A 13984-nucleotide genomic window follows, 5' to 3' on the forward strand; every position below is an offset into this window, starting at 1 on the left:
ATTGTGGGAAAGCTATGTTGGCACTGGTATGTGTGGCGACACATCCTTAGGTTGTGCTAGTCGTTAATACGAATGACACAGTTTACCACATTTCCATGCACATGTGATACATAAACCAATGTGAACTCCTGTCTGTTAGAACCAGCGCTGCTGAAAATCAACTAGTCAATGAAAGGAAATAACATAACAGAGGACAAAAGAAATTATCAAAGAAAAACAGTCATTCAGGTTGCTTTGCATGTGATATATCACAATTAATGAATAAAAAGTAATGCAGATGCATCTGTGGAAGCAAAAACAGTTAATATGTTGGGTGTGTGACCTGTAATCAAAAGAAGGGCCCTGGATTGGAAACATTAATTGTTTCTCCTTCCACAGATCGGAATCAGGGTTTATTATCCCTAACGATGCTGTCAAAGTTGTTATTTTGCGGCAGTGGTACAGTATAAGGCATTAGAAAATTTGTGTAAGTTGCAATCAATAGGTGGATAGATAAATAAATAATGCAAGAGAAGGATAGCGAGGTAACAGATGCTCCCTGCACATTGTTTCTATCACTTTCTATTTTCGTTTAATCAATAAAATCCTATGAACACCTTCTTATATACAGAGGCTAAACCTCTCACAGGCAGTGTTCCAGTCAAGGTTTATTGGTGACCCAAATCCCATGGTGGAATGATTGTCTGCAGAAAACAAATTTGCATTTATAAAGCATATATTGTAACCCCAGCTCACCACAAAATGCTTCTCAGCCAGAGAAATTACCCTGAAGTGTAGTCTCTGTAAAACTGCAACAAATAGACAAATACTGCAAGATTCCGCAGTTACTTTCGGTGTTCGTTGAGGAATGGTGGATTTATTTATTTAGTCTTTCAGTTAGAGATACAGCATAGTAACAGCCCCTTCTGGCCCAGCAATCCCACGCCACCCAATTACACCCCACATGACTAGTTAACCAACTAACCTACACGTCTTTGGAACGTGGGAGGAAACCGGAGGACGTAGAGGAAATCCATGTGGTCATGGTAAGAACACAGAAACTCCTTACTGACAGCAGCAGGTATTGACCCAGGGTTGCTGGTGCTGTAATAGCATTATGCTAACCACTAAGCTACGGTGCAGCCCAGCAGTAGCAAGATCCCTCTTCTTTTCTATGAAATAGTACTAAATGATTTTTATACCCACATGACAGGACAAAAACTACAATAATTTAGCACAAGATTTGAAAACTAGCATGTCGACTGCGTAGGGCTTCTTCATTAGGAACTATTGAACCAGAGCTTATATTTTTCTCCTTGAGTCTCTGGATCAGAACTTGAATGATGTGATATGACAAAACATTTGACTGATTAGGTTTACCACCTTTTGAGAAAAGGACAGGACATGACAGAGCAGAATATTGAATTGAAAAAGAAAGCAAAAATACAGAGAAGCCCCCAAAACAAAATCAGTGGCAATTCTGGTCAGTGTGAAGGACGCTGGGATGTTATACCAGCACTAAAACTGAAGAGCTAGTTAGGTTTAACAAACAATTTGAATTTAAGATTTGGACATTATTGTGTAGATATATAAAACAATATTTTATTCATTTGAACTTTGAACTTTATTTATTTTTTATTTAGAGATATAGTACAGAACAGGGCCTTCTGGTCTAACGAGCCATACCGCGCAGCAACCAATCAATTCAACCCTACCCTAATCACAGGACAGTTTACACTGACTGATTAAGCTACTAACTGGCAACACACATCAAAGTTGCTGGTGAACACAGCAGGCCAGGCAGCATCTGTAGGAAGAGGTGCAGTCGACGTTTCAGGCCGAGACCCTTCGTCAGGACTAACTGAAGGAAGAGTTAGTAAGAGATTTGAAAGTGGGAGGGGAAGGGGGAGATCCAAAATGATAGGAGAAGACAGGAGGGGGAGGGATAGAGCCGAGAGCTGGACAGGTGATAGGCAAAAGGGGATACGAGAGGATCATGGGACAGGAGGTCCGGGAAGAAAGACCAGGAGGGGGGGAACCCAGAGGATGGGCAAGGGGTATAGTCAGAGGGACAGAGGGATAAAAAGGAGAGTGAGAGAAAGAATGTGTGTATAAAAATAAGTAACAGATGGGGTACAAGGGGGAGGTGGGGCATTAGTGGAAGTTTGAGAAGTCGATGTTCATGCCATCAGGTTGGAGGCTACCCAGACGGAATATAAGGTGTTGTTCCTTCAACCTGAGTGTGGCTTCATCTTTACAGTAAAGGAGGCCGTGGATAGACATGTCAGAATGGGAATGGGATGTGGAATTAAAATGTGTGGCCACTGGGAGATGCTGCTTTCTCTGGCGGACAGAGCGTAGGTGTTCAGCAAAGCGGTCTCCCAGTCTGCATCAGGTCTCGCCAATATATAGAAGGCCACATCGGGAGCACCGGACGCAGTATATCACCCCAGCCGACTCACAGGTGAAGTGTTGCCTCACCTGGAAGGACTGTTTGGGGCCCTGAATGGTGGTAAGGGAGGAAGTGTAAGGGCATGTGTAGCACTTGTTCCGCTTACACGGATAAGTGCCAGGAGGGAGATCAGTGGGGAGGGATGAGGGGGACGAATGGACAAGGGAGTTGCGTAGGGAGCGATCCCTGCAGAATGCAGAGGGGGGGGGGAGGGAAAGATGTGCTTAGTGGTGGGATCCCGTTGGAGGTGGCGGAAGTTACGGAGAATAATATGTTGGACCCGGAGGCTGGTGGGGTGGTAGGTGAGGACCAGGGTAACCCTATTCCTAGTGGGGTGGCGGGAGGATGGAGTGAGAGCAGATGTACGTGAAATGGGGGAGATGCGTTTAATAGCAGAGTTGATAGTGGAGGAAGGGAAGCCCCTTTCTTTAAAAAAGGAAGACATCTCCCTCATCCTAGAATGAAAAGCCTCATCCTGAGAGCAGATGCGGCGGAGACGGAGGAATTGCGAGAAGGGGATGTCGTTTTTGCAAGAGACAGGGTGAGAAGAGGAATAGTCCAAATAGCTGTGAGAGTCAGTAGGCTTATAGTAGACATCAGTGGATAAGCTGTCTCCAGAGACAGAAAGATCTAGAAAGGGGAGGGAGGTGTCGGAAATGGACCAGGTAAACTTGAGGGCAGGGTGAAAGTTGGAGGCAAAGTTAATAAAGTCAACGAGCTCTGCATGCGTGCAGGAAGCAGCACCAATGCAGTCGTCGATTTGTAGCGAAGGAAAAGTGGGGGACAGATACCAGAATAGGCACGGAACATAGATTGTTCCACAAACCCAACAAAAAGGCAGGCATAGCTAGGACCCATACGGGTGCCCAAAGCTACACCTTTAGTTTGGAGGAAGTGGGAGGAGCCAAAGGAGAAATTAAGAGTTAGGACTAATTCCGCTAGACGGAGCAGTGTGGTGGTAGATGGGAACTGATTAGGTCTGGAATCCAAAAAGAAGCGTAGAGCTCTGAGACCTTTCTGATGGGGGATGGATGTATATAGGGACTGGACATCCATGGTGAAAATAAAGCGGTGGGAGCCAGGGAACTTAAAATCATCGAAAAGTTTAAGAGCGTGAGAAGTGTCACGAACATAGGTAGGAAGGGATTGAACAAGGGGGGATAAAACCGTGTCGAGGTATGCAGAAACGAGTTCGGTGGGGCAGGAGCAAGCTGAGACAATAGGTCGGCCAGGACAGGCAGGTTTGTGGAACTTGGGTAGGAGGTAGAAACGGGAAGTGCGAGGTGTGGGAACTATAAGGTTGGTAGCAGTGGATGGGAGATCCCCTGAGCGGATAAAGTCGGCGACGGTGTGGGAGACAATGGCCTGGTGCTCCTTAGTGGGGTCACGATCGAGGGGTAAATAAGAGGAGGTATCCGCCACTCTGCAACTCCGTCACCCTCAGATCCCACCGTCAGCTCCTGGGCCCTCAGAGGCTCCATCTTCCTCTCACCACAACCATCCCCTCTCCACTGACACCCCCAGCCTCCCCCCTCCCCCCTCTGATCCCAGCTCTCATCCGTGCCGGGTCTTTACCATCCCCTCCGACCTTCAACTGTCGGAGGCAGAGCGCTCTGTCCTCAGTAAGGGCCTCACCTTTGTCCCCCTTCGCCCACACTTCAGCAAGTTCCGTGTTTGCCATGATGCGGAACTTTTCTTCCGCCGTCTCCGTCTCCGAGCCTGCTTCTTCGGCAAGGACTCTTCAATCCCCACCGATGACCCCTTCTCCCGTCTTTAACCCTCCTTTTCTTCATGGACACCCCGCTCTGGTCTTCTGCCTGCTCTGGATCTATTTATCGCTAATTGCCGACGGGACATCAACCGTCTCGACTTCACCGCACCTTGTCCCCATTCCAACCTCACTCCTTCGGAACGCTCTGCTCTCCACTCCCTCCACACTAATCCTAACCTTATTATTAAACCCACCGCTAAGGGGGGTGCTGTTGTAGTCTGGCGTACTGACCTCTACCTTGCCGAGGCACAGCAACAACTCGCGGATACCTCCTCTTATTTACCCCTCGATCGTGACCCCACTAAGGAGCACCAGGCCATTGTCTCCCACACCATCACTGACTTTATCCGCTCAGGGGATCTCCCATCCACTGCTACCAACCTTATAGTTCCCACACCTCGCACTTCCCGTTTCTACCTCCTACCCAAGATCCACAAACCTGCCTGTCCTGGCCGACCTATTGTCTCAGCTTGCTCCTGCCCCACCGAACTCGCTTCTGCATACCTCGACACGGTTTTATCCCCCCTTGTTCAATCCCTTCCTACCTATGTTCGTGACACTTCTCACGCTCTTAAACTTTTCGATGATTTTAAGTTCCCTGGCTCCCACCGCTTTATTTTCACCATGGATGTCCAGTCCCTATATACTTCCGTCCCCCATCAGAAAGGTCTCAGAGCTCTACGCTTCTTCTGGGATTCCAGACCTAATCAGTTCCCCTCTACCACCACTCTGCTCCGTCTAGTGGAATTAGTCCTTACTCTTAATTTCTCCTTTGGCTCCTCCCACTTCCTCCAAACTAAAGGTGTAGCTTTGGGCACCCGTATGGGTCCTAGCTATGCCTGCCTTTTTGTTGGGTTTGTGGAACAATCTATGTTCCGTGCCTATTCTGGTATCTGTCCCCCACTTTTCCTTCGCTACATCGACGACTGCATTGGCGCTGCTTCCTGCATGCATGCAGAGCTCGTTGACTTTATTATCTTTGCCTCCAACTTTCACCCTGCCCTCAAGTTTACCTGGTCCATTTCCGACACCTCCCTCCCCTTTCTAGATCTTTCTGTCTCTGTCTCTGGAGACAGCTTATCCACTGATGTCTACTATAAGCCTACTGACTCTCACAGCTATCTGGACTATTCCTCTTCTCACCCTGTCTCTTGCAAAAACAACATTCCCTTCTTGCAATTCCTCCGTCTCTGCCGCATCTGCTCTCAGGATGAGGCTTTTCATTCTAGGACGAGGGAGATGTCTTCCTTTTTTAAAGAAAGGGGCTTCCCTTCCTCCACTATCAACTCTGCTATTAAACGCATCTCCCCATTTCACGTACATTTGCTCTCACTCCATCCTCCCGCCACCCCACTAGGAATAGGGTTCCCCTGGTCCTCACCTACCACCCCACCAGCCTCCGGGTCCAACATATTATTCTCCGTAACTTCCGCCACCTCCAACGGGATCCCACCACTAAGCACATCTTTCCCTCCCCCCCCCTGCATTCCACAGGGATCGCTCCCTATGCAACTTCCTTGTCTATTCGTCCCCCCCATCCCTCCCCACTGATCTCCCTCCTGGCACTTATCCATGTAAGCAGAACAAGTGCTACACATGCCCTTACACTTCCTCCCTTACCACCATTCAGGGCCCCAAACAGTCCTTCCAGGTGAGGCAACATTTCACCTGTGAGTCGGCTGGGGTGATATACTGCGTCCGGTGCTCCCGATGTGGCCTTTTATATATTGGCGAGACCTGACGCAGACTGGGAGATCGTTTTGCTGAACGCTTACGCTCTGTCCGCCAGAGAGAGCAGGATCTCCCAGTGGCCACACATTTTAATTCCACATCCCATTCCCATTCTGACATGTCTATCCACGGCCTCCTCTACTGTAAAGATGAAGCCACACTTAGGTTGGAGGAACGACACCTTATATTCCGTCTGGGTAGCCTCCAACCTGATGGCATGAACATCGACTTCTCAAACTTCCGCTAATGCCCCACCTCCCCCTCGTACCCCATCTGTTACTTATTTTTATACACACATTCTTTCTCTCACTCTCCTTTTTCTCCCTCTGTCCCTCTGAATATACCCCTTGCCCATCCTCTGGGTCCCCCCCCGCCTTGTCTTTCTTCCCGGACCTCCTGTCCCATGATCCTCTCGTATCCCCTTTTGCCTATCACCTGTCCAGCTCTTGGCTCCATCCCTCCCCCTCCTGTCTTCTCCTATCATTTTGCATCTCCCCCTCCCCCTCCTACTTTCAAATCCCTTACTCACTCTTCCTTCAGTTAGTCCTGACGAAGGGTCTCGGCCTGAAACGTCGACTGCACCTCTTCCTACAGATGCTGCCTGGCCTGCTGCGTTCACCAGCAACTTTGATGTGTGTTGCTTGAATTTCCAGCATCTGCAGAATTCCTGTTGTTTGCGTTTTTAAAGCTACTAACTGGTACAACTTTAGATGTGAGAGGAAACCAGAGGACCCGGAGGAAACCCACACATACGTGGGAAGAAACTTTCTAACGGAGGATGCCATAATATCACAGTTTGACCACACTCTGAGCATTGTGTACAGTTCTGGTCACCACACTACAGAAAGGCAGTGGTAATAATAGCGAGAATGCAGAAGAAATTCACCGGGACTGTAGCTGTAAAGAAAGTTTGGATAGGCAATAGGCTAGTTTATTGTCATTGGAATGTAGGAGGCTGAGGGGGTGACCTTATCGAGATTTATGAAATTATGGGGGTCATAAATAGTATAAGTAGAATGTTTATCCCAGAACAGGAAAGCCTAGAACTTGAGCAATGAACAGACACAGAATGCCAGAGGACAAAATGTAGCAGGTCAGGCAGCATCAATGGAGAGGAGTAAACCAATGTTTTGGACCAAGACCCTTCATCAGGACTAAAACTAGAGGAGACAGGTTGAAGGTAAGAGGATGAAATGTCAGGGGGATGGGAGGGGTATGTTCTTCAAAAGAGAGGTTAGTGAATATCAGGAATGAACTGCTGGAGGAGGTGGTAGTGGCAGTACAAAACAACATTTACACCACTTGAAAAGCATTTGACGGATACTTGGATTGGAAAGGCAGAGAGAGACAATAGAGTCATTGAGCACAACAGCAAAGAAATAGACTTTTTGGCCCATCTAGTCTGTGCCAAATTAATATTCTGCCCAATGCAGGCAAATTGGATTTTAGCACAGAATAGGCATCGTGGTCAGCATGGACAAAGGAGGGCCAAAAAGGGCCTCTTTCTATGCTGTAAGTTTCTCTGCTTCTATCATTCAACGCAACACAACACTGCCAATTTTAGGGAAGATGGGCAAGGCACACAGGCTGTGGTGAAAAAAGTCATTAATTTCAGAAACTTTCTTTCAACGCTTATTTAAACTGACAGACCAAAGCAATTGGAAAGGTTCAGGTATGTATTTGGTCAAGGACACAAATTTCAGGAAACAGGAGAAGAGATAAGTTCTGGAAAAAAAAAGTGTCTGTAACTCACCATCTGAAAAAGAGGCTCAAACAGAAATCTTCAAACAACTGAACAAGTACATGATGTGCCACAACGTAGAAGGCGCATTACTGAGAGCTGCAAAGGAGGTGTAGACTCAGGAATGTAGACTTGCCATTGTGAGTTGAAATTTCTCCTCCTGTGCTGTACTTTCCCTTGAAATATCTCAGGTTCCCTCCTAGTGGGAGTGTTACAAACACCTCAGGCATTGGATAGGGGCATGTAAAATCCATTCAATTCATTGCTACTGAACAAGGCTGTCCCTTTCACTGGGCATCAAGCAATGGCAAGATCAGGAGGGGCAGCAATACCCACTTTGGCAGAAAGGCCCACCCTCCTGGGGTTCACACAGGAAGAACACCGAGATACCTTAAGCGAGATTCCAGAGGGCAGCCAGAAACTGTGAACTCGGACCCCAGCAGAAGTCGACGCCCTCTGAAGCATTCCTGAGGGGAGAAAATTTGCAAATAAAAAAAAACATTTAAAGGAAGAACTCTTCCTGCCAGAGGCAAGAAGATGAGCTATGCATCCCAATGTTGTTGCAAAGCCTCTGTCACAAAGATGTAGATTGAACTATGTGACTGACATTTTTAGTCACATTTTTACCCTTGAAAATGTAGACCACTTTCCCTACCTTGGCAGCGTTCTCTCCTCAAAAGCAGACATCGACTCAGAGATCAACCACCACAAGTAGTGCTACTGGAGCCTATCCAAGATTAAGGAAAAGAGTCTTTGAAGACCATGACCTACAGATCCAAACAAAACTTCTGGTTTATAGAGTGGTCTTTCTTCCTACATTACTGTATAGAGCTGAATCATGGACCTATGCACAAAAAATGCTGCAGGAACTCAGCAGGTCAGGCAGCATCGATGAAAAACAATAAATAGTCGACATTTTGGACCAAGACCCTTCAGCTGTTGCTATACTGAGTCCTGATGAAGGGTCTTGGCCCAAAATGTCGACTGTTTTGGCTTGACTTGCTGAGTTACTTGAGCATTTTGTGTCTTTTTACTCTCCAACAGAGTTGATGTTTTGGGCGAGACCCTTCATCAGGACTCAAGAAAAGTGCAGATAGGTCTATAGAAATCTGAAAATGTAAGAGTTGGACAAATTGAGGAAAATTGCAATCACCAGAATAAAAGACAGCCCTTCACCTCTTTTATGCCCTTCAGCCAACCACGCCTACATATACCAATTTCACTTGTTTGCATTAATTCCATATATCTCTTTGCCGTGCTCAATAAGTAATTCTAAGGAGGATGGACACACTAACACCAGTGTACTGGAGAAGCCCAACATAAACAGCATCTGCACCATGAAGCAACACCAATCCCAATGGAGAGGTCATGTAATCATGTCTACCCAATCAGATCCTTTACTCCCAGTTGAAGGTCAGCAAGCCCCTGGTGAACAAACAGAACACTTCAAAGATAACATCAGCATCATAAGACCATAAGACAAAGGAGCAGAAGTCGGCCATTTGGCCCATTGAGTCTGCTCCGCCATTTTATCATGAGCTGATCCATTCTCCCATTTAGTCCCACTCCCCCGCCTTCACACCATAACCTTTGATGCCCTGGCTACTCAGATACCTATCAATCTCTGCCTTAAATACACCCAATGACTTGGCCTCCACTGCTGCCCGTGGCAACAAATTCCATAGATTCACCACTCTTTGACTAAAAAAATCTCTTCGCATTTCTGTTCTGAATGGGCGCCCTTCAATCCTTAAGTCATTCCCTCTTGTACTAGACTCCCCCACCATGGGAAACAACTTTGCCACATAAGATTGAAGAAATTCAACATTACGTCTGAAAACTGGGAAGACACTGAACTCAATAGATATACCTGGAAGAAATCTGTTCAAGAGGAAGCTGTACTACAGGAGAACGACCTCCATTGTACTGCAGGGAATAAGTAGGAAGTGCAAAGGGAAGCGCAGCTCCTAGAATAGAAGCCAGCGAAAAACCCTGTACAGACTCCTGCTCGAGGTTCATCCATCGTGGACATTGAATTTCATCCAATTCTTGTGTCCAAAACATTAAATATCGAATGTTGATTGCCCAGTAGTAAAATCCAAGATTCAGCAAAGGCAAACCACCTTTTTTTTTAACCTGGGATTTCTATTCTGCCAAATATATGAAGAAATTTTAGGATCAATAATATCAAAAAAAGATTTAGGGATAAAAATTGATACCACCTGAAGTCAATACAGAAATTTAAGTAAAATAATCATCTTAATGGTATTAATTCAACCAATTAAAGATAAAGACAATGGGGACCATTTAGTAAACAATTGTTTAACATGATCAATTAAGGGTAAAAAATTAACTTTAAATAGATCCTTATGCTTCTCAGTAATTTCAACACCCAAATAAATAAAATAATCAGTAACTAATCTAAATGGTGATTGTCTATAAATTGGAACTTGAATATTTAATGGGAAAAGCACACTCTTTTCAAGATTCAGTTTATAGCCAGAAAAAAATACTAAACTGAGCAAATAGTGTTATTACTGCAGGGATGGATTTCTCTGAGTTAGAGATATATACTAACAGGTTGTCTGCATATAGTGATACCTTATGCATCCCATTCCCATGAATAATACCAAATATATTAGGTGAGTCACGAATAGCAATTGCCTCGGGCTCCAGGGTAATATCAAAAAGTAAAGGGCTTAAAGGACAGCTCTGTCTAGTACCTTGAAAAAGCCTAAAAAATGGGGATCTCTGATTATTGGTAAATACAGCAGCCAGAGGTGTACGACATATCAATTGAATCCAGGATATAAATTTTGAGCTGAAATTAAATTTCTCAAGTATATCAAATAAATATTCCCGTTCAAGTCCGATTTTTCATCATTTTGTTTTTTTTTTATTTTGACTTTATGCAGGAAGGCAATGAAGGCAGTCCATTACCTGCACTAGATCATCTTCACTGATTTTGTTCATTTAGAGCAAATCAAATGAACACACTGTGATGAATTCTTCCGTTGATAACTATGAGGAGCTTATACTTTTTTTTTACAATACTATAGTAGTATTGGTAATGTTCTAATTTGCTCAGTATTTCATTTAAATGTATTACTTGTAACTCAGTTAAACTATTCCTATGTTTAGACTATTTCTATGAAACTTCAGCTAATTGGGACAGCAAGTACAAAATGTACAGGTCTCAAGCTATCCCAATAAACCAGAATCCACTGTGTAAATATATAGCACCCAGAACTATTTTCACATTTTACTATCTCATTTTCTAAATTTAAAATATATCCAAGTAGGATTTTTTGAGTTAATCTGCAAAACATTGCACTTTATATCAAATAAAAAATCCAAAAACCTGTCAATAATTTGCTAAAAATTAAAAACAAAAATTGAGGGTGAAAAAAGCATTTCTTTATACTTACTATGCTAACCTTCCTACCTTACCAACTTACCCTTTTTGTTGATCTAGAAAATTGGAGGATCATCTGTTTTCAATTAATTCATAAGAGTAAATGCCCTCTCTCACTGTAAGGTCCAACAGTATTAGATTATGAGAACACTCAGTCCTCTTTTATTGTCATTTAGAAATGCATACATGCATTAAGAAATGATACAATGTTTCTCCAGAGTGATATCACAGAAAACAGGACAGACCAAAGACTAACACTGACAGAACCACATAATTATAACATATAGTTACAGCAGTGCAAAACAATACCATAATTTGATGAAGAACAGACCATGGGCACAGTAAAAAAAAATGTATAGCACAGTATGGCAGATATTCAACAGACCAAACCAAAATAAAGACAAAACAGCATTTAAGACAAATCATAGAAATAACAATAGAGAAGCACGAATCTGGGGAAGAGTACAAGACTATCTCAAAGGCACCGAATATACCTCAGAGCTCACTGCAGTTATAGAAACATAGAAAACCTACAGCACAATACAGACCCTTCAGCCCACAGTGCTGTGCCGAACATGAACTTACTTTAGAAATTACCTAGGGTTACCCATAGCCCTCTATTTTTCCAAGCTCCATGTACCTATCCAGGAGTCTCTTAAAAGACCCTATTGTATCTGCCTCCACAAGTGGGGCCGGCAGCCCATTCCACGCACTCACCACTTTTTGCGTAAAAAACTTACCCCTGACATCTGCTCTGTACGACCCGCATCAGAACAACCCCACGTCACTAGCCAAGAAAGATGCCTTTACCAACGCAAGAAGAAAGGTGCAGAAAAAACTTCGCGAGATGCAGGACAGCTGGTTCAGCAAGAAGGCCGATGAAATCCAGGGCTATGCAGACAGCCACGACATAAAGCGCTTCTACGATGCGCTTAAGGCTGTATACGGACCCCAGTCCTCCGGCTCCTCACCCCTCCTCAACGCAGATGAGACGCAGCTGCTGACAGGGAAGAAGCGAATTCTGGATCGGTGGGCTGAGCACTTTAACAACGTCCTTAACCGCCCTGCCGACATCAACGACGAGGCCATTGTCCGCCTGCCCCAGGTAGAGATCAACAAGAACCTCGACACCCTCCCCACAGTAGATGAAGTCAGGAAGGTAGTGAAGCAACTCTCCTGTGGCAAAGCGCCAAGACCCGATGCAATCCCTGCTGAGGTATACAAAGCAGGAGGCCCTGTCATGATGCAAAAGCTGACTGTACTCTTCCAGTCCATGTGGAAAAAGGGACAGGTCTCGCAACAGCTGAAAGATGCCAGCATAGTCCACATCTACAAGAGGAAAGGCAACCGCCAGTCTTGCGACAACCACCGAGGCATCTCCCTCTTGTCCATTGCGGGGAAGATTCTGGCCCGCGTCCTGCTCAACCGCCTTCTCCAACATCTTGAGCAAGGTCTGCTCCCAGAAAGCCAGTGCGGCTTCCGTGCTGAACGTGGGACCGCGGACGTGATTTTTGCTGCGCGCCAACTCCAGGAAAAATGCCAGGAGCAACACAGCGACCTCTTCGTGACCTTGTCGATCTAACCAAGGCTTTCGATACGGTCAGCAGAGAAGCTTGTGGAAGATCATGGAGAAGTTTGGCTGCCCCAGCAAGTTCATCACAATCATCCGGCAGTTCCACAATGGTATGATGGTGAAAGTTCTGGATGACGGCGACGAGTCGGAGGCCTTCCCAGTGACAAATGGCGTCAAACAAGGCTGCGTTCTTGCCCCGACTCGGTTCAGTATGGTATTCTCTGCCATGCTGATAGATGCCTTCCATAACTACGAAGAAGGAATCCACGTCAGATACAGGACTGACGGCAGGTTGTTCAACCTTAGGCGCCTGCAGGCAGTTACAAAGGTGCGAGAGACTGTCATCAGAGACTTGTTGTTTGCTGATGACTCCGCATTCAACGCCAGCACAGAGCAGGAGATGCAGCGTGAAATGGACTGCTTTTCACAAGCCTGCGACAACTTCGGTCTCACTATCAGCACCAAAAAGACCGAAGTTATGTACTAGCCTGCCCCAGGAAAGCCATACCAGGAGCCGCGCATCACGGTGAAGGGCCAGAACCTCCAGGCAGCCAACAACTTCACCTACCTGGGCAGCATATTCTCTCGCGCAGTGAACATAGATGCTGAAGTCAACAACAGGATTGCCAAAGCCAGCGCCGCCTTTGAGAGACTCCGTGAGAACGTCTGGGAGCGGAGAGGACTCAGCCTTACCACCAAGCTGAAGGTCTACTGTGCAGTGGTCCTTACCACCCTCCTTTACGCCAGCGAGACCTGGACTGTCTACAGCAGACACGCCAAACAGCTCAACCACTTTCACCTGAGCTGTCTCCGCAGACTCCTCCACATGAGGTGGCAGGACAAAGTCCCCGACACAGAAATCCTGGAACGAGCTGGGCTCTGCAGCACCTACACCCTCCTGCTGAAAGCCCAAGCCAGGTGGGCTGGACGTGTGGTCAGAATGCCAGACAGCCGATTGCCTAAACAGCTGCTGTACGGAGAACTGTGTCAGGGCAAGCGCTCAGTCAGGGGGGCAGAAGAAACGTTACAAAGACTGCCTGAAAGCGTCCCTCAAAGGCCTGGGTGTCGACATCAACACGTGGGAGACGCTTGCCCTCGACCGTACAGCTTGGCGCAGCAAGATCACCACAGGAGCCCGTGCAGCTGAAGTCAGGCGCATCATCGAGGCGCAACGAAAGCGTGCTTTGCGCAAGGCCCGAGCAGCATCCACTGCCACGACAGCACCCACCCATTTGTGTCCCACATGTGGGCGAGCCTTCAGGGCCCGGATGGGCCTCATCAGTCACCTCCGGACCCACAGCCACCAATCTCCCATTTGACTT

The 13984-nt window shown here is 46.2% G+C and overlaps 1 protein-coding gene across 16 annotated transcripts in view; it reads right to left on the minus strand.

Moving 5' to 3' along the window:
• arhgap39 (Rho GTPase activating protein 39) overlaps positions 1–13984 on the minus strand; it is a 722701-nt gene that overhangs the window by 448652 nt on the left and 260065 nt on the right. For 12 of the 16 annotated variants that reach the window (XM_063044607.1, XM_063044609.1, XM_063044605.1 and 9 more), the window contains one exon: positions 8065–8141. The exons of 2 other annotated variants lie outside the window; for them this stretch is intronic. In XM_063044607.1, the coding sequence (XP_062900677.1) occupies positions 8065–8141 (77 nt within the window). Of the gene's footprint in view, positions 1–7686; positions 7799–8064; positions 8142–8329; positions 8525–13984 lie in introns of those variants that run through there. 2 more of the 16 variants (XM_063044613.1, XM_063044617.1) reach the window with 2 other exon arrangements.

The sequence above is a fragment of the Mobula hypostoma genome, chromosome 3 (genome assembly GCF_963921235.1).
Source record: "Mobula hypostoma chromosome 3, sMobHyp1.1, whole genome shotgun sequence".
In the NCBI taxonomy this organism is placed as follows: domain Eukaryota; kingdom Metazoa; phylum Chordata; class Chondrichthyes; order Myliobatiformes; family Myliobatidae; genus Mobula; species Mobula hypostoma.